General features: G+C 44.8%; 1 protein-coding gene across 1 annotated transcript; it reads right to left on the reverse strand.

The window, feature by feature from the left end:
- Positions 1 to 964: 964 nt before the first annotated feature.
- TICRR (TOPBP1 interacting checkpoint and replication regulator) lies at positions 965 to 19,166 on the reverse strand. The gene is given in 23 exon segments (XM_050903599.1): positions 965 to 1,865; positions 2,217 to 2,330; positions 3,593 to 5,891; positions 6,103 to 6,260; positions 7,002 to 7,157; positions 7,978 to 8,039; positions 8,552 to 8,642; positions 9,145 to 9,285; positions 9,994 to 10,063; positions 10,318 to 10,414; positions 11,009 to 11,251; positions 11,573 to 11,652; positions 11,823 to 11,916; positions 12,274 to 12,368; positions 13,133 to 13,281; positions 13,855 to 14,022; positions 14,025 to 14,060; positions 14,802 to 14,944; positions 15,686 to 15,821; positions 16,341 to 16,584; positions 16,838 to 17,079; positions 17,683 to 17,968; positions 18,510 to 19,166. Coding segments are annotated over 23 exon segments (5,880 nt in total). The 3' UTR covers positions 965 to 1,746.
- Between the last annotated feature and the right edge of the window lie 1,687 nt (positions 19,167 to 20,853).

Raw genomic sequence — 20,853 nt, forward strand, 5'->3', positions numbered from 1 at the left:
TCAGGAAAGGGAACGTAAGTTTAACTCTGGCAGAGCAAGAAATGAAAGCCCGGGTAGCTGCTTTAAGAAGGGCAAGGGGGGAAAACGGCAGCTTGGGTACCTGACCCCAAAAAGCAAGCCACTGCTTAAGCCTGAAATCATGAGGAGCACAACTACCATTTGAGGAGTAACATACACCAAGTTGAAAGCCAGCATCTGAAGTAGGAACCACCTGATCTTCCTCCTGCATACTTGGATCTTGCCTGTAGGGGTGTGGCTTTGAGGGGGGACATTACTGAGGGCTCTGGGCATAGCTGAGCTGCACGAGATTTAAGTTCAGCACCTTTATTTTCTGCTGTTGAAAACAAAGATCTTCAGCAGAGAAAAGAAGAAGCCATACTACTTGGAAGTAAGTAGTAGTCTTGGAGCTCCATGCTTGTGTATCAGTCCACATTCTTGAAGCAGGTGCACCTCTCCCACAAGCAAAACAATCACTGGTAAGCACACTATTCCTCCTCTCTTGGCAGAGGGAAACAGTCAGCTTTCCTGCAACAAATAGTGTTTCTGGGAAACAAATTCCATTCAATACCATCTAGCCCCTCAAAGCCTTAGAGCCACGTAACAAACTTCCGCGTTGCCGTGCCTGGTTTTAGGATGACCTTACACTATCTTCATAGCTCTCTGCTTCCTGTGCATTCACTAGACCCAGTGGGTGACTTCCCTGATATCCTGCCATGCACAAACAGATCACTATCCTAAGGGGGAAAAAAAAAAAAAACAGCCCTTCCAAGATAATGCACAATTTCAGCCCCTTGTAGGCTACATCTCAGGCACTGAATCACAGCTCCTGCTGTCTTCATGGGGTTAGGATGCAAGCACATGTGTCCCAGGCAACTAAGTCACGATTTAATCAGTGACTCAGTTCGGTAGTCTTTGTTATCCCCAGTTATTCCATCCAAGTTTTACCTCTCAAGGAAGCTTCCCCAGCCAGTCCTCTCTGGCTCACTGCAAGTTTGCAGACAAGGGTAACAAAGTTATTCCATCAGCACCTGCTTACCCAGCAGTGGCCAGGAGCAGATACACCAAACCATTCCCTATCTACAAAGAGGGAAAATTAAACTCCTCTCCTACCCTATGCCCAGCTAAGTTATCTTTCCCCTCCTCTGTACTCTTTTGGCATTTGTCAAGTATTTCTGAGTAATTTACTCATTAATCCATCAGAGTTAATCTGCTTGTTATTTTCCCGCTAAGCTGTGGCAAACTGGATGCAACTAACAGAGGGATCCAGTTAGTATCCGGACAAGATATACAACAGGAGCATACAGCTGGTTTTGTACCCATTCACCTCCAGCATCCTTCTTCCTGCAGCCCCAATCCCTCACCCATCACTTGGGCTAAAGACAGATTTCTGATTAAGTGACACAATGAAAATTTACATCAGTTTATTTTACAAGAAAGCTGTAGAAAAGTGACAGTTCTCCCTCTTTACCTAGCAGAATTGAACCTTCACTGCAGAACTCAGCTACCACATGCAGGAGAAGTGCCAGAAAGACTGAGCTAGACTTTGAAGGGATGGAGAGATGCTGCAATTGAGGTTAAAAAAAACACTTTTAGAGTGGTCCTTATTTCCACTGTCATATGCTTGCATCCAGTCTCCTACCAACACAAGACAGCTCCAGTCCAGCACCAAATATAAGGTCCTTGTTAAAAAGCATGTTGTACAGCTGGGATAATGTAAAGTTTCCCATACTGTTCTGGCTCCAAACTTCAGCTGAGCAGCTTTTTTCGTGAGTAAGTCCTGCTAAGGGGACGCTTCCTGGAAGCCATGATGTGGAATGGAGACAGCTCCTGGTTGGCAGTAATTCGGAAGGCATCCGATTCCTCTTCTACAAAAGAGAAAGAATAAATTAAAGCCACAGTTTGCCAAAGTTTACTGGTGACTCCAAGAAGCCAAATACCAACTGGAAACAACAAGAACAGTAAGGTGCACTTCCTACTAAGCTACTCTTTCTTCATTGCTATCTGCCCTCCCTTCCAAACTTCCCAGTTCATGCCAAGTTTCTTGGAAGTATGCGAGATGGAGACACAGAATACAGAAGTGGCAGATACAGCCACAGGCTTTCTGCACAAAGACCAATCCCTAGCACAGTATGCTTTTGTCTCTTTTAGTTGCAGGCAAGCGGAGAGCACACCTAGTCTGCTCGAGCCCAGCCTTTCCTTACAGCACAGGCGGTTACCTTGAACACACTTTCTCCGAGATGGCGGTGTCTGTCCCTGGCACAGCAGCGGAGACTGGGTCAGTGCTAGAAGGCTGCTAGCGGAGAGCATGCTCTTCACTGGTGGAGTTGAGCCTGGAGAAGCACAGTGAGATGCTGCAGCAAACTGACAACTCAAGAGTGCTTTCATCTAAGTCTCCTACACAGCCTTTATTCTACCTCAAAACTTCCATCAGTACAAGTGATGCTTGGAGTTTATCTGAAACAAAATCTAGGCTGGCACAGTGGGTTTCTGGCATCAAGAAAGGTAAACAGCAGTCTGGAATTAGCTCTTAGCACATTTAATTTTCTTAGGTGGTTTAGTAGAAAAGCGCTTCACTCATATTAAACATAGTTACTCTTCAGTTAATTCATGTGTCCTGAAGAAAAACTGTTATAACCATGATGATCTGTAAATACAAAAAAAAGTCTGTAGCTACAGAAAGTCTCTCCCAGGGCCAGCTAAAGGCTAAACACTGCTATTATTTCATGTCCTGAATATGGACTAATGTTGCTTTAAAGTTTGCCTGTTTTTCTCAGTGATACCTGTTGAATGATAAGACACTGCCTCTGTATACAAACCTTTCCTTGCAAGAGGAAACAGACACTGAAACTTAATGCTTCAGGGCATGCAATGGCTATAGAACAACATCTGCCATAGTCTCCTGTAACATGTAATTTCTAGAACAATACTGGATTAAGTATTTGAAATTCACAAGGCCTTGCTTACAGAGCTGAGACAGCCTGTTTAACCAAGGTCAGCTGAATCATCTGTACCCACAGCAAAAGCAAAGAGGTAGTTTAAACTTAAATACCTACCGATACAACGATACTGCTAGCAAGGCAACAATTTCTGATACCCCACTTTCAATGGGCCCGCCACCATGGGCGGACAGAAGAATTATATAGAGAGCATCAATAAATCCTAACATCCACAGGACTAACTCTGCCAAGGCCCCAGTCTATACTGAAGCTTTAGACTTAAGATAGTTGGCTTCAGTGCTGGATGCTGGGCAGAAACAGCTGGCAGCATCAACACAAACCCAAATAAATCACCAGTTGGATGCAACTGGGATCCTCCCTCCCTAAGTTCTCAAACTTTCCTTTGAATTCCTCCAGCCTCCTGCTCTTTCATATTTCTCTGATCTCTCTCTCATCATTAATACTCCATTGATGAACTCCTCACATCCAGTCTCCCTCTCCACAAAATTAACTTCCATGTCATTTACAACCCACTCTCCCCCTCCACCTCATTCTCTCTCAGTCAGACAGAAGACAGTTGTGTTCTTGTTTTGTCTACCCCACATTTTTAACCATCTCTGAATTTCAATGGAGTGTCACTCATGCCACTTAATTACCTGACAAAAGGAAGACATCATCAGCCCCTACACAACCGTGCTGCTCAAGAGTTATGAGCGTACACGCTCCTGGTTTCTCAGGAAGTACAGAGTCCATCCTTGATTTGCTTCTGTTGCCTTCATCTGTGGAAAAGCCAGTGAGATCCAAGTTGCACCTACCAGTGCAAGATCTTTTGGCATCATGATTCTCCTCCTTTTCTGGCGATAGATACGTAAAGACCCGCTTCCGAGATTTCAAGCCAAAAGTTCCCATGGCAGAGTCCTCATCAGCCCTGGGTTCAGAATCACTAGGCGATGCCTGATCCTGGAGCCTGTAAATCCCTTCCAGTTCAAATTCCCCAAGAGTATTTGTTACTTTGCTGCTGCAATGCTCCGAGATCTTCATCTCTCCTTCTCTGCCTGTTGACATTCTCTTCTGTTCATCAGCATTCTTCTCACTTAGACCACAGCTAGCATTAGCAGTGCTGCCTGCTGCTCTCTTTCTCCGAGGCCAATCGTTGATAGCATCAGGGGTAGTCTTCCCCTTCTGCTTTGGAGAAGGCGTCCGGGGAACTCCTGCTTCTAAAGGGGACGGGGAGGTGGCATTAGAGGCACAGCTTGTTGGGGTGTATGACTGGCATATGTAGGTCTGTCCTCCACCTTTCCCAGGTGTACTGTGGAAAGAGCGGAAGCAGGACGGTGAAACACAGGCAGCTGCTAGTTTTCCCGGGTGCTTGCTACACCAGGTCATAGCAAGATCACCAAAGGGGCTTTCTCCTCCCTTGGGTTTGCTGGCACTTGCTTCAGGTTGAGCTTCCAACGATGAGCAAGAGCCAATTTTCTTAATGCGAAGTTTGGGCAGGCCTGAAGCTTGCATTTCAAGTTCAACTTCGTAAGTCGGTGGGCTAGCAGAAGGCAGTTTGCAACGACTTTTAGGAGTAGAGAATTTGGCTAGAAGTTGAGGATTTCCCATCCGCGCTGCAGCCTCCCGCTGCCGCCTGTCTGCAGTGCAGCGTAAAGAATAGGCAGGAGCAGACTTTGGCATAGGAGGTGAAGTATTCAAGGCAAATCTGGAGTGTCTCTTAAGACTTGGAGCCTTCAGCCCCGTATATTCTTCTCTCAGCAGAGTTCTTGGTTCCAAGTCATCACTAACTGTTTGAGAGCCACTTAAGAAGGACTCACAGGTGTTTGCACTGGAGTTCCCCTCCTTAACCAATTGCTCACACTCTATCTCAGCATTCTGTGCATGTACCTGCCCTCCAGCAGAAAGCTTTGGAGACAAATGCTTTTCCAAGTTTTCCGAGTCCTCTCTTGGAGAAGACTTTTGAGATGCTACATCCATCACTTTATTTTTCTCCGATACAGGGGTGTTTTCAGTACCTTGGGACTGACAAAGCTGAAGGCTTTCTACAGAAGAGTCACCACCACCATCATGATGATTGTCCTTATTTTCAGAAGGTGTTGAACGTGCAAGTGTGAGGTTCTCGCCTCCAGAATTTGGTTCACATTTGGCCTGCTTCGATGCGTGAAGCAGGGACATCAGTGAAGTGCCAGTAATACCTGGAGATTTTTGAGAAGATTGTTTACATGCACTAAGTTCCCAGTCAGACTCCCTAGCCTGCACATGGGAAGGAGAGCAGATTGCAACAGTGTTCATGGAACTTTCACAGAGAGGAGAACTGAAGGGAGGCTCTAGCCTCACAGCGAGCTGTGATATTTCTGCACTCAGTGGGCTGGTACATAATTTTGAACCTGGATCTTCAGGTTTCCTGGGAGTACTTTTAGTTGCTTGAGATAACGGATCTGACTGCACCTGAATTTCCTTTGAGAGGATTTGCCTCCGAGTACCAACTGGAGATGCTAATTTTGAGAGGTATCTCAAGGAACGTCTTGGAGTTTGCAGTTCTGTAAAACATCTTTCCTGGGCAGCAGAGGGGGAAGCAGCAGTTGGATTTGAATCTGTCAGAGGTAATAGTGAGGCATTGAGCACTGTGAACCCTTCATGTTCTGGTATTTGTAAGCCAGCCTCTTCACAAGGAGGGGAAAGTCTTTCTGCTGGAGAACAATCCTTAGAAGTTACTTGCAGTAAGTGAACCCTCTTACTTTCAGTTAATGGAGATGGTGACTTGACCTTTTGTACAGGATGAGAAAAGTACTTTCCCAAACACTTAGCTGCAGTCTGCTTAGCAGCTGGACTTTTGCCAGGAGTCTTCTCCAGCTTCTGTGGTGTCCTGTGGAGAATGCGAGGTGATCTCCTTGGTAGCCTACTGGCAGAATTCAGTAGCTTCTGGGCAAATTTATGAGGTGTTTTTCTAGGAGTCTGAAGGGGGAAAAAAAAAAAATTAAAGAATCATGCTTGTTCTATTCCAGCAGTATTATCTACCCCTCTTGGTATTTACTTCTCAAGATTTAAAACACAAAAAACATTTAATTAGACTTAACAGAAACACTAAATTTAAGATATGTAGATCTCACTAAACATGAATAGAAAAAGGGTATGGGAAGAAAGATAGAGAGGTAAGTGTTTCTACCTGACAGGCAGTCAACTCCTCCAAGTGTAAGGAATCTTTTCTTGTTCTCCTCCTTCCAGGTGAATGCTTCACTGTAGGACTACATGTGTCAATGACTGCACCAAAGAAAAACCTCTTGGGAGTCTGGACAGCGGGGCTCTCTGAATGCCGCTTAATGCCTATAAAGTGGAACAGTACAATTCAACTAACACCAAGTAACCTGCCACAAACAATTGTCTCAATCACTTCAGATGTATGGACAAGTAGTGTACAAAGCCTATGGCGCTAGCATGTTCTTTTCTAGCCAAATGTTAAAGCTTCACCAGAATTATTGTTATTTCCCAATATGAAACTAATATTCATCTGTAGAAAGAGTGCTCTAGTGAAAAAAAAAGTACAAAATAGCTCAGCCTCTTATTCTATTTATAGCTTCTAGCTTAAGAAAGTTCTGGTTCATGACTAAAGATTCTAGTAAGTACAATATAAAGAACTAAATGTCACCATTTATAGCTAATAATCCTACTGAGAAAGCCAGCAAAGAAGATCCCATCAGTCATTGCTTTATGCTGCCACAGAGTAGACTGAAAGTCAGCTTTAGGATTTCTGTCCCATATTTTACAGGGATTTCACTGCATTTAAGGGATGCAGACTGACAATCAGTGGTATTCTGTTAGATGGGCCTGACTGGTTTCTTAAGTTGGCAGTGTATTCATCATAGAAATAGCTGCCTTACCATCCTCCAGATTCAGATTCCCAATTCAAAAGTAATTACTGGGGATGAATTTCTTCCTACAGAAGATATTACATGATAGCTCTTAGCTTCTTACAGTCTCTTGTAGAGCCAAATCAAATCAAACTCAAAGCTATCCATACCAGCTTTTCAGATCAGCAATATCAGCCTGTTCAAATCCATTCAGTACCTTCTACATCCTGCAGCGTACAGCTCTCCTCTTCTTGTCCCTGATGGACTCGCTGTGAATTTTGTGAGCTGGGCTGTGTAGTGGAACAGAAAACACCAGAGCAGGTCCTATTCAAAGACAGCTGTTTGATACGTGGGCTTCTTCTCAAACCTGCTTCTGAAAAGGTAAGGATATTGGAGATTGAGCTTTCTTTCTCCCTCAACAACGGGGACATCTTCAAGAACAGTTCGTAACTAAGAAGAACACACTCTAAGAAGAAACTTCCATACAGCTAACTATCTCATGTAGGGAGGCAAGAACGCTAAGAAGAAAGCTTCAACTTTCTTGGGGATTTGGAATATTAATGCATACAAATCTCCTTCCAAATCATGATGCCTCCTCCTCTAAGTCTTGATTATTCTCATCCCTCTCTAGCAATTATATGGAAAGGAATGCTAGAAAAGCCATGTTCAATTCAAGTTACATCCCGGTTAAATGATCAGTTAATTCTCCTATCTCTTTTTATTAGTGATTTCATCTTCCTGCTTGCCCAACCATGCTGTTTTCTTCTCCCTTCCTGGGGATAAGAAACAGCAGTAGCCAACATAACAGAGACACTCCACAGAGCCAGGTGGCTATCTGTTACAGTAGAAATCAGAGCAGTGTTAGGGTCACAGCACAATATGGTGAAGTTACATTAAAAAAACCTGCACATGCTTGTTTGACAGTAATTATAGCAGCTCAGAGTCTTGTTCACCCTCGAAGTCCTTCATGTATTTTCATTTAAAAAGTTACTATCTACCTTTCTTAACTTCTACTATACAGAGTTGTCAAAGCAGTGAGCAGCAAGTGGTTCTATCAGAGGAGGCTGTGCTCCACCAAAAGAACAGTACAATACTTTTGTACGGACTATTCATGAATTACCCTAAATTGGAGCATGCTCATCTTACGAGCTACAACACAGCAAAACCACCTTTAATCAAAAATCAGTGCTTACCATTTATGGCCTTCTCTGGAGATTCTTCTACAACACCGGTGTCACAACCTGGATCAGAAGACCTTGAGAAACAGCAGACATTTTGGACTGAGCATACTGTTCACATTTACAAAAAACAGAACTTACCACATAGACTGAAAAGCAGTACTCTATTCTACAACAATATATTGCTTTGTGGGCTACTCTAAGTGAGCAATTAGTAAGCACTTTGCCTCCTATTAACGTAGGATGGAGTATGGGTAACTGTCTAGGTAACAGTTCTACATGGAAGTAAATGCTAAATTTCAGCCTGGAGTCCACAAAATACAGCACAAGCCTTTTCTTCAGAAGCCCTCGAAACAGCAACTGAACCTAAACAGAAGTTAGCTGCAGGAATTAAAGCACCCTGACTTACATGATAAAGCAAGCAGTATTTCTCCCCACTCAGACAATGGAACTTAGCCTCCACTGGTTCTCTTGCTGCCTTAGGTGAAGATGACACTTTGACCACAAAGAAGATACCCGGTTCTTGTGCTTGCAGCCGTTAATTAGACATCCAATACTTACTGAAGAAATTCAGAAAGAGCTTACTCACCGGCCTTTGATCTGCTTATGTAGTAGTCTCCTGGAGACCTGCTTATGTAGTGGTGTTTCTGCAACTCTCTTGGTCAATAACTTGCGATGATCTAAAAATCAAGCAAGAGCTATAACATCACACAATTATAAAGCAGTTAGGACAAATAAATAAATACAGTTTTGTATAGGCTTCAGTTGAAGAATGACAGCCAATATAGTATCATTGTGCATCAGTCTCCCAGCACTCATAAGCTATCATCAGTTCAGAGTCCAGTGTCTACACTTCCTTCCCACTCCCTCAATATTATTAATAGTACTGACTTTGTGTCAGAGATAATTAACCTACTGAGATAACTTTCATTCTTCATCTTCCATTTAGATCCATTTTTAACATTAGTTTTCTTTATGAGACTTAAGAGTTCAGTAAAAAATAGGTTTCAGTTTCAATATCATCCTATTCACCCTCCAAACACCACAGCAATGATCTAAAATATTTTCTCCTTCATTAAAAACATATCATAATTAATTGTTTCATAGAACTGAGGACACAAGAATAGGAATTTTAGCAAAAGCTCTTCCACAACAATCCTACATGTGCAAGTCATGTCCTACCTTTAGTGCCTTCATCAGTGCATTTGTATCTTAAGCCTTCCACAGCAGATACTGACTGGCTTCTAGGCATCTTTTTCATAGACCTTTTTGATGGTGAAAGTATCTCTTCATTGAAGAGGTTCCTCCTTACCTTTGTAACCTCTGAGGCAAGACAAAGCAAGAAATAATCAGATTAAATGGAAAAAAAAAAAAAGAGGAAAAAAGAAAAAAGTCACAGGAAAATAATGTTGTCAGGCCACTAGAGATGGAAACATCACATACTAGCATAGAAAAACAACTTTTTAGAGGCCACAAAGCATTGAAAAAGTTGTTTTTCTGCTACTAGAAGATGTCCTCCTCTAAATCCATCCTGGACTTCTCTTACAAATTTGCATTATTTCAGCAATAAGCTACAAGCAGATGCCATAGCAGAAAAAGCAGCCAGTCAGTGTCCAGATGGAACAACATCAAGTAAGCTACAAAATCTCCACTGAAGCACATGTTGGTTCAGAGAATGCATGTGGAATTTAATTTTATCAAGTATTTTGTAGAGAGATATTCTGTTTCCAGATATAGAAGTTCACTCTTGTCCTCATTTTCTTTTCAGGACAGAGAAGATGGAAATAATTGCAAGATTCAAGGAAGAATGGAAAGGTTTTCTTTTCAGGATACATGATTTAAGGTTTCTGCGTGTGAGCACACACAGAATACAGTGGTTATTTTTTCCTCAAAGTTTTTGCAGAATTCAGCAAAACTTCCTTCAGATTTCCAGCATGCTTCAGCATAATTTCAGCACAGCTCACTAAAATTTACAGGGAGAACATGTGCTGAAGACACACCTTTCCACGGAAAAGCTAGAAGTCAATATACCTTGCACTGCTTCTTTCTGCAAAGGCATCCGTTGAGACTTCTCAGTGGCAAGGTAAGAACGCAAGCTCTCCTGAAACAAAAAAGAAATTAGTCTCACCAGCAGTTTAATGTTATGTTTAACTACTATGAATATTAACTGTAAGCTCTGAACCACACATTATTTCAATTTCTCCTTCAAAACGATTTTGATCTCTGCACAGCTGGTACAGGGCATACTCACTAAGTGAATACAGAGCAAGAGTTTCTGCACTCAAGTGTCACTTCACAACGTTGCTGCACCCCTGCAGAAGCAACCCACACACAATTCTTTCAGAAGAGTTTTACCTTTCTGATGGGATTCTTGGCTATCTTGGGAATCTCAATTTGACGCAAGTTCTGTGGTGCTTCTGTCATGCTCCTGTGTCTGGCTAATACATTATTCCTTTAGAAAGTATACAAAAATTAAGTTAAAATAAGATCAGAAGCATAATTATCAACCTAATGACAATTAAACTTAGGTTTGACTCTAGAGATAGGAAGTTTTTACCTAAATTCAGATTGCAAATTGCATTGATACCGCACTTATTTTACAACACTGAAAGATGATTTGCAATATAAATAGCTATACCTAACTTTAAGGTTGGTATTAAAACTCATTTCACGATTTGCTAAAACATACACAGGATCCCCAACATAGAGGTCTACAGTAAATCGCAGTTTTAACTAACAATATAGGGTCACCTACTGCACAACAGAACATCCTCTTCCTCTCATGGAAGATGCTCATGAACTCTACTTTTGCATAAGACACACATACAGAATCAAGATTACACTTTCATATAGTCAACAACAGCAAGTTAAAATGAAAAATGGGAGCCCTTAATATTTCTCTCAGGCTTGTAGAGCTATCAGCAGGTGTCAGCTTGCCCCAACTAGCTATCCAGCAACAGAAACAAAGATGACTGAGTTGTAGCTTAGACAACTCCTCAGCCACAGCCCAGGCCACAACAAGCTGCCCCCTATTTGGAATTATTACCTTCTCTTTTTGGCAGATCTGGTGCGCAGCTCCTCCAGCTGATCGCTCTCAGTGCGTAGGCAAACAGCGCTGGGAGTTAAGGCAGATGATAAAGACAGCGGAAGGCCTGGAGATTTGCTATCCAGAGTCACAGAGTCGTCACTGAAGAAGTCTGAAGGCAGAACAGATGCCAGCTTCGGGGGTATTTGTGTACCAAGACCATAGTAAATATCTCCAAGGGTCTTTGGTATAGAATTCATATACCTAAAGCATCAGAGAGAACCCACATCAAATACAATCCCCCACAAAACTGTCAGTGTTTCAATCCCAAGGTTTGAACTAAATCTTTGTTCTTAAATGTCAATTAAAAAAATAACTGAAAATCAACTGGGTTTTTTGATTAGTTTACTTGCTTATCAGCTACTTTTTCTTTAATCAAGATATAAGCCTAACAAACAGAATGTGTCTAAACTCCTGAAAATTACAAAGATGCAGTGAATCAAAGCTGTAGATTGCTGTTTACTCAAAGATATCCAAACAAAGCCACAGCCCCCAGTAACACTTAAGTCATGCCGAAGAACTTACAATTCTAATATTTCCTCTAGAAACTTTGTAAGATACCCTGGGTCTTCAGTCAGACATAAAATGCGCAGCATATCTGTCATCTGGAAGAGAAAGTCAGGTGGGAAAACGGATTAAGATGTGACAGTTGCAACATCAGATTTTTTTAGCAAGGAATATAAAGTGTTACAGTAAAATCAAGGGAAAACTACAGGTTCCAGTTCTGCATTTCTACTGCCATCCAGAAACACAACCTGGTCTATAATTTACTTGCCTCTTCTAACAGCTGCTCCATTTCGTCAGTGTTGCTTTGCAGTGAAGGGCACTGAAGACATAACTCAAGGCGCAAAAATACCTGAAGTCGGCACCTAAGAAAACAAGTAATCATTCACTGCCTTTTTTCTGGTGGAAACAGCATATTTACTGCAAAAGGTATGCTCAAAAAAGCAATGGGAGGAGAAGTGGCTCCTTTTGACAGCATAACTTGGTTAGCATTTCATTTTGGTGGCAGGGGAGATGCCTCATTTCAGATATAGGCTGCAATGCTTATCACGCAGCATATGTATAGTTGCATTTAATGAAATGTTTTTACTGTGACCAGAGATTCTCCTTGGAATATTTACCCCATGTAAATACTTTTCCACTTGTACAAAAAAGCCACCATTAAAAATTGCTAACCAGCTCCACAGTATCTCAGAAGTTGAAGTAAATAGAGTGTCTCATACTCTCTGACTTTGGTCTCCTTCTGTAAGCCATGCTGTTGTCTGAGCATTTTGCTGGTCTTCAGGAGATGGCTTCTAACTCTTTCCACACAGGCCACCTGCAGAGACACATAATTACAGCAAAAAGTTAAAGTCTGTTCCCTGTCTGCAGGACAGTTTTTTCCCCCTCCTCTCTTGACCCACTCTTTTGGGAATAGCTCAATTTTTTTCTTCTCCTTCAAGGAAAAGAATTCTCTTTTTCTTTCACTAGCAAAGTCACGACGACCTGAGACACAGAAGAACGTATAGCTTGAAATCACAGAGGTGGTCACTTGCTTACAGCTTCAGGCCTTCTTCAGTAACTATGGATTTGTCTTTCACAGTATTTTTTTCAATTACTCACAAGTTTACCAATTTTGGTTTCAGTGAGTTACTTTAAGTCTATAGTGTTAAAGATTGTAAGAAAAACCTTGAACTATTTCTCTTTCCTAGAGAAGTAGTAGGCTTAGATTCACCATGTAAAGCAAAACCAGAAGACACACCTTTTTTAAAATATGGTTTGCAAGAATGTATTTTTTAAAATACTGTCTTTGAATAAGTGAAATTAGAATTCAGAATGAGGTCAATGTAAGGGAAAAAGACATCCGTTGGAATCTTTAGCAAAGGTGTAAACTGATAACTGAACTGGATTTTCCTACATTTTTACAACTACCTACATTTTTCACTACTGAGTAGGCACAGATAGAAGTAGTTAGTGGTTGTCGTTTTGACTACGTGCAACTGTGCATAAAAACTTCAGATATGATGAGGGAAAGGTAGCCTGAAATAGTAAAAACTTTAATTTCCAGATCAGTAACAACCCTGCCCACATGCTCTTACCTACCTCTTTCTCTGTGGAATCTTGTACTTTCAAGAACCTTTTAATGGCCATGATCATACTCTGGGCACACGCAGATGAAAGAACTCCCTCAGCAACAGCCTTCTGGTAGCTTGCAATTAAATGGCACTGCAGTTCCTCCTCAGTTTTGAAGTCTGCAAAGGAAATGGTCTAAGTTAACTAAATGCCTGTTCACCCCACCTTACTGATAAAACACTCATTCCAGCTGAAGAGGGGAACAGACGGGGTCATCAAAAGAGATTTTCTCCAAAGACACATCCAGACAACAGAACACTAACAGAAGCAGTGCCAGGTCCAGACCCATGACAAATGATAAGCTGAGTTCCGAGTAGATCAGCAAGCTTTCAGGTTACTGTAGCAGTCAAGAAATTCCCTTTACTTCTGCATAATTAGTAAATAAGGTGCTTCCCTCCACTTCTTTTGGTTAAAGAAAAAAGTAGTTCCTTATTGCTTTTTTCAGATGGAGACAAGGCAGGAAACTAACCCCAGGAGTAGTTGTAACACTAGGTTGCAAACATTTATAGAAACTAACTGGGAGAAGAAGGGTGGAAAAAAATAACCACTCTGTGCCAAGCTGAAGATACAGAAACCTGTATCATTGATCTGCTCCCTAGCACCCCATACTCCCTTATTATCCTTCCCTCTCCCTTCCAAAAAAATTTTGTATGACCTCCTACAAATATCGGGACTGATAACTTAACACACACCTATTGATATCTTAAGTGCCTTTTCTTCCACCTTTTCATCCAATCTTTTTGCTGAAAGCTTCTGTGGAACCTTCTCATTCACTGTTGGTGGCACGCCATCAGGTTGAAACTTCTGAGCTTTTACATTCAGTCTTGCTACGTTGAGCATCTGCAGGGATCTGGACATGTCTTCATCTTCTGCCTGACTGGAGTTCGGGGAACCCCACCTGCAACGCCACAAAAAGGGAGTTCTACCATCAGACATCCGGGGGCAGGAACTCCACCCAAGGTAGAGCATAATACTGAATTCTGTGTTACTGTCAAGTGACCTTAACAATCTTTTAGTGGAAAACGTGGCCCAAAAGGTTAGTATTTCTCCATGAAATAAATGTACAGGCAGCATAGCAGGCAGCTACTTCTCTAAGTAAAAAGAAGGTGAAAACTGTTGCTCTGCATAAGAACTTACATGGGTATAATCAGAAGTTACATGTATAGGAATCAATCTTATGTCACAGAAATAGAAATAGCTGACAGAGCAAGACTTAGGGATACATCAGCTCAAGAGTATAATCAACTGTGGTTAGCGTACTGAAATGCAGCGATTAAACTCTTCTAGAAGAAAGTGTTTTACTTCTCCAAATTAGAACAAAGTTGAGAGGTTGCAATATTTAATAGTAGTTGGAGTGGTCCCTGTTTCAACAACTAGTAAAACTGCAGAGCTCTGGATGCTGCTTTTTGACAGTTCTGTCAGTCACTGTGCAGCCTTGAATTCGAGTCATTTGGGTTGTACTAAAGGACAACCCTAATATTAATATGTAAATGATGCTGTCTCTAAATAAAAAAGTCTAAAGCATGCCACTACTCAGGAGAGTACAGATCTCTAGGGTTCATGCATTAAAAAGGCCTGCTGAGAAGCCTGTATCATCTTTTACTGACAATATGCACATATAATCCCAAAGTATACATACGTCTTTTTTTGTTATTTCCTGGTCCAGCTGCAGCACATGTTTCACTGAATTTTCTCTGGTACAGCTCAGATAGACTTTCTGAGAGTTCCACTTCAGATTGGTCTGCATCATCCTTCCTGTTAGCACAAGGAACCTGCAGGAGCCTATATAAAAGAGTCATTCAATACAGTTATCAAAAAAGATGGGAGTGGGAGGCATATCCCTTGTTCCCAGTGGACAGGAACCAGGTTTTTCTAGGTGCCAGTCCACAGCAGTATAGCGCAAGTAACACATGCTAGTGCTCTTCCAATGCCTGCTTCCCAAAACTCTTACTTAAAAGATAAAAAAAATACAAGCCACCCTCTTAAAAGGGTCAGACTTGGAAACAAGCGTAACAAGAGTTGCCTGATGTACAATGGATATGCCACAAAACTACATGAGCAGCTTTGTGCTATCTAAGCCATCCTGCATTAGGCTTTTTTTTTTTTAAGTTTCACTCGGCAAGCTCTTTGAAGAAAGCAGGCTTATTCATTCCTACTAAATACCAACTGTGATAACACAACCACTATCTTCAGTATCTTGCAGTGGATCTTATCATACCATAAGAAGAGCTGAAGACTGACATTTCCCCAAGTAGCTTAGGTAATTTTAAGTCACCTATGTCACTCCTGAAACTGTCAAGATCTTAATTCACACAAACTGCTACCCAAACATCCTGTTCCCAGTTCCTTTTGTCTATACACCAAGACATAATGAAGCAAAAGGACATAGTACTTCTATTTCTGTACTCGGTTTACTAAGAGGAGCATTTAGTTCTAGAACTCTGAGCAACACTACAGCCATACTCCCTTAACAGGAAGCAGAAATCCTTGATTATTACTCAGAGACATGTTTTGGAAAAATACCTGAATGACTCCATCAGATCTGAGCTCGCTCCACAAGCGTTCGATGCAGCATACCATGCTTCAAGCACTGAAGGATGCCAGCCCCCTGTATGGGACAGTTCCCGTTGGACCCACTCTGGCATAGGAGTTTCTTCTTCTGTGAGCAGACACACAAAAAAAATAGAAGGAAACTAAATGAAGTGGCACAAGGTCCCAGCCTTCACAGAGGCTCTAAAGCAGAGGATTCCAAACCTTTGCTCCTGGAGGGGCAATTTAATAGCCAATATATCATGCAGGGAGACTCATAAGAAGATTCACTGTAACACAAGACAGGTGAGCTAAAAGCAGCCTCCTTGCAGCCACACCCAAACGCTTTACTGGCCAGGGATGGCCTATGTGACACATTTTAGGAAACCTCGTGCTAAAAACTTGTCCCCAAGCACAAGTAGCTGCACTTTATCTACAAGCTAATGGAAACTAATGCTCTGTCAATAAAACAGAAAGATACAACAGTGCAGATTTCTGCATCACATCACAAGGCCTGAGCCACAGAAGACAAGACAAAATTAAGTCCCAAAAATGAGAGACTCCTTGCTGAGGAAATCATTAGCTTTAGATTTTTCCACTCCAAATCAGACCTAGACATGATCAAAAGATAGCATTTCCTGACACCTACCCATACTGGCCAGGGAATCTTCCACCAACGTGTTAATTTTACTCAACACACTATTCACAACATCTGGGAGATGAAGAGCATGGTCTTGGAAACAGTTCTCCACTACAGCTCCTTCAAGGTTGCATTGCTGAACTTCAGCAGAGTTCTCAGTACCAAGTATAGTCAGAACTGCAGTGCTCTCAGAAAGTGGTGATAAAATAGCAGTGCAGGGGCACCAAGTTTTAGATAGAGATACCTCAGCAACCTACATTAAAAAAAAAAAAAAAGAGAGAAAAGTTTAAGTTTTCTAGAAATACAGAGACCTAAAGAGTACAGATACTTTACAAACAGGTTATAGATTTACATCACCTTCTAAAGAATGCTCTGAATTTAGCTCCAAATGAGCAATTTGCAGTGCAACAAATACCACTATTATTGTCTTCACAACATGATACACTGTCACCCCTTTTGTCACAGCTCATTTCACAATAGATATTAAAGGCAAAGAAGAGATTTACCATGTGCAGTTCTTCAGTCACTAGACTCCTTAATAGCTGATGAAACAGTGACCTGTTACATTCTGCCTGCTCAGCCTGCGAGCTCTGCAATATCCAGCTCTCTGTGAGAAAGCGGCCAGCCTGCACCAAGCTCCAGCCCGTCAAGCTACCTTTCAGGAAGATATCAACTGGAAAATGCAGTTGTCTTTGGCTCATGGCGAGGGGTTCCAGGATCACAGCACAGCTTTCCTGCTTCTTTCCTCCTGTGCAAGGATAAGATAAAGCAAAAGTTCTAAAGCTTGTAGAACAGGTTTTTCATCTAGATGAAGAGACAACTTCAGTGCAAGAAAAAGAAATTCAGAGATTAAACTGGGAATAGTTCTACCGTAAGCATACCGCGGAACTGATCTTCCCAAGCTCTCATGAAGGAGCTAAGTGCACGAAGGGACCGCTAAAGAGACCATGCACACTTCATGTTGCTTTAAAGCTAATCTGCTTTCTTTTGAAGGGACTTTTTATTTGTGTTCTTAGCTTAGCCAAATTGAAGCTGAGACAAAGCATGTAGAAGAAAAGGGTGTATATCTATATAAGGTGGGACCAGCAAAGAGCTCTTCAGGCATCCAAACTTCTGGAAGCATAGAAAACTGAAGAGACTAAATCAGAAATATGGGCTAATAGCTCTCATATCAGAGGAACCAGAGCATATACAGGACTTTTTTTTTTTTTTAAACGTAGACTCTTAAATATCTGAAATTATTCTACACATACTGTTCACAAGGGAAACTCATCAAGGACCCTGCATGAGAGATCACAGTTATTACTATGCACACCTACTTCTTTTTCTTTTTTTTTTTTTTTTTAATTACCAGGCATGCTAAGAAACATTGTTCCTTCTTGCTGGGGGAATACTGCTTGAAATACAGAGGGCTTCGAGAACAAGCAGTTCAAAGTCGCATCCAACGGCAGAAGCATGGTCCAAGGCACAGGCTGTGGCACCGGGGAACATGAGTCTCCAAGAAAGCCATCAGCAAGATCTGCCCTGTGGTGACTCAGACATTGCACTAAGGTTTCAGACGGCAAGATGGTGCCTCCCATCTGACGGATCAGTTCAAACATTGTCCAGTATCCAACATGATCTGGGGATTCAATCAGCTGAAATAAAGTAACAGAGAGGTCTCAAGTTAATGTTGGCAGTGAGATAACCTCCATCCGAACACACAGAGATTGCATGCTTTTAGAAAAACTGGCATAAGAAACGCATACAGAGCATCTTAACGCAGTGCTTTCCAAGTGTTTTTATGGAGTTTATTAACCTCATCAGGAAAATACTATACCCACTGAATTAAGAGGTAGTCAATATTTTCAAGTATGTATCTTGACACCCGAATTGTCAGACCGCCTATTTGCAATTCTGAATAGCTGTAACTCCCACCTAACTCAAAGCACAAGATGACCCACCAATAAACACTGTACAGTTACTCAATTGCTGATATATCTCCATCTCAACGGGGAGAACTACCATTCCAGTTTTCAGTCTCTCGTTGAACAAGACTACATGGCAGAAACCAAAGACCTTTCCCTACCACTCAAAGGCCACAGCATAAAACTGCTCTCCCTTCTTATACGGGAGGGTAGCGCAGAAGATGGCCCGCTAGCACTCATAGCTGAAAGCTGTGCGGTATAATCTCATTACCTGAGACCACTCGGCAGTGTCCACCCAGAACAGCGTGATTTTCTGGTCCGCGATCAACTCCTGGACACTCTTGGGCAGGAGTTTCTCCACCAGCTCGTGAGCCGTGGGCGGCTCACAAGGGGAGGAAGGGGCGTCGCTCCCCGACACGAACTGCCGCAGCTCCCTCCGCGAGTGGGGGCAAGGGGAGAAGAGGAAGACGGCGTTCACAAAGCCCTCGGGGGGCGCCTGGCTCTCCGGGGGCTCACCGGCGGCCAGCCCCGTCCTCCGGCTCCTGCGGAGCGGCTTGGCGGGGGACGCGATCTCCGGGCGGTCCCACTGGAAGTCGAGGAGCGTCTCCTTGAGGCCGTTGTGGGTGAGGGCGGCGCGGGTCGCCGGCCCGGGCAGGACGGCGGCGGGTCCCCGCGCCCCGAACCGCTGCGCCAGCTCCTCCTCGAAGCGGGCCCACGCGCGGGGTCCCGGCGGGCGGAAGCCGCCGCCCCGCGAGGCCCCGCCGCGCCCCCCGAGCGAGTCGAAGAACCTGAAGGCCCAGCGGAGGCGGGGCAGGCCGAAGCGGCAGCCCAGGTGGTTGAGGAGCCGCAGGGCGCCGCGCTGGAGCCGCGCCCGCCGCCCCGGGCTGGCCGTGTCCAGCAGGAACACCACGCTGTGGGAGCACGCCATGGCGCCCTGCCTCACGACGGCCCAACGGCCGCCCCCGCCGCGCGCGCGGCCCGCGGGCCCCGTCAGAGCGCGCCCGCCGCCATCGCCCGGTACAACTGCTGGCGCCCTCGCCTCGCGCGCCCTCATTGGCTGCCGCCGAGCGCCCGCCCCCCCGCTTCCTCGCTCCCCATTGGGCCGCGGCGGCGGCGGCTGTGTGGCGCGCCTGCGCAATGCGGCGCCCGCGCTGGCGGCGGGCGGGGGACGGAAGGGAGGAGCGGCGCCGGCTGTTCGGGCGACGCTCTCCGCTGATTGGCCGGCCGCGGCGTGCGTGCGGGGGAGCGCGGCATTCCATTGGCGAGCGTCCGTGACGAAAATAGAGGGCGAGGCCAGCGCCCGGAGCGAGCCGATTGGCCGCCGCCGCCAATTTAAAATTTAAAGCCGGCAGGGCGCGCGTGCGGTGACGTCACTGCCTTCCTCTCCTCCTCATTGGGCGTAAGGGTGGTGACGCCACGATGATGTCACCGCCGTGACCTCACCGAGGCGGGCGGGGTCGCCGAGGCGGGAGGCGCGGCCGGGGGAGCCTGGAGAGCAGGCGGGGCGGCGGTAGAGCACGCCGGGGGCGGCAGGCAGGGCGGGCAGCCCCGGGGCTGAGCCGCGGGAGCTTTCCGTTCCTGCCCCGGCCCGCCCTGCACCCGAGCAGGCTCCCGCTCGCCGCTAGAGGTCAACGCCTGCCCGCAAACCGGCGCCTCTGCAGCCGCCGTCACAGATCGGCCGTCTGCGGGCAGGCCGAGCCTAGGGCAGGAGGGACAGGGACAGGCAGGAGCCCTGCCGGCTGCCCGGAAGGTCCCACAGACCCGGGGGAGATGTCACCCCAGGGCTTATCCTCCTCCCTGAGCCTCCCCGGAGGACAGCAAGGACAACCCAGGGCCCATATGGGTGAAAAGGTGTAGGGTCGGGGTGCCTGGACAGGGGCTGACGTCTGGGGAGATGGAGGATGAAAACCCTGGGTTGTCATCAGCCACCTTGCCCCTGAGCATCGTCTCCCTGCAGGTCCTGGAGCACGTCTTACCCCATGGGTGTTAGCAGTCAAGGTGTGATCCACGTGTGGATGAATTGCACGGGGTAACAGGGAGGAGGAAGCCCCGCAGACCAGAGCCGCCCAGATGTCCACACCACCCTTCTTTCCAGAGCTTGAATGCCCCAGCCTAAACCAGTGCACCAGCAGCCAGTCGTATTTATAAAGCAACAAAGACAAGCGGGCAGTAAACCACCCATTCGGCTTTGCTGGTGACTATGAACGCAAGCGGATTTAATGAGCTGGAACGAGGAGCTGATCCAGTCGGGTGCGCAGGAGTAACCTGCCACCAAGAGCAAGGGAAGGACACCAGGTCTCCCTGGTTGAAAGGGTGGTGGGCAGCCTGCAGTCTTGGGGATGTGGGCTCCCTGGGGAGCCATGGGCCCCTCCTCCTGGCTGGGCGTTGTTCTTGGCCCCGTGAGACGTCTCATGCTGCTTGTCAATATATCACTCTCCTGTATGAGCCCTGAAGAAGAGCCAACCCCACTGTGCTCCTGCTGCCATTGCCCAGCCACTGGCATCCGTCCCAGCAGCCCACTGAGGACACTTAGCAGAGTGTGACCAAAACCTGCCTTATCACGGTCCACCTGGGACCAGAAACAAACTCGGGGCACGGGGGAGTTTCCCAGCAAA

Source organism: Gymnogyps californianus, chromosome 11, assembly GCF_018139145.2.
Source record: "Gymnogyps californianus isolate 813 chromosome 11, ASM1813914v2, whole genome shotgun sequence".
In the NCBI taxonomy this organism is placed as follows: Eukaryota; Metazoa; Chordata; class Aves; order Accipitriformes; family Cathartidae; genus Gymnogyps; species Gymnogyps californianus.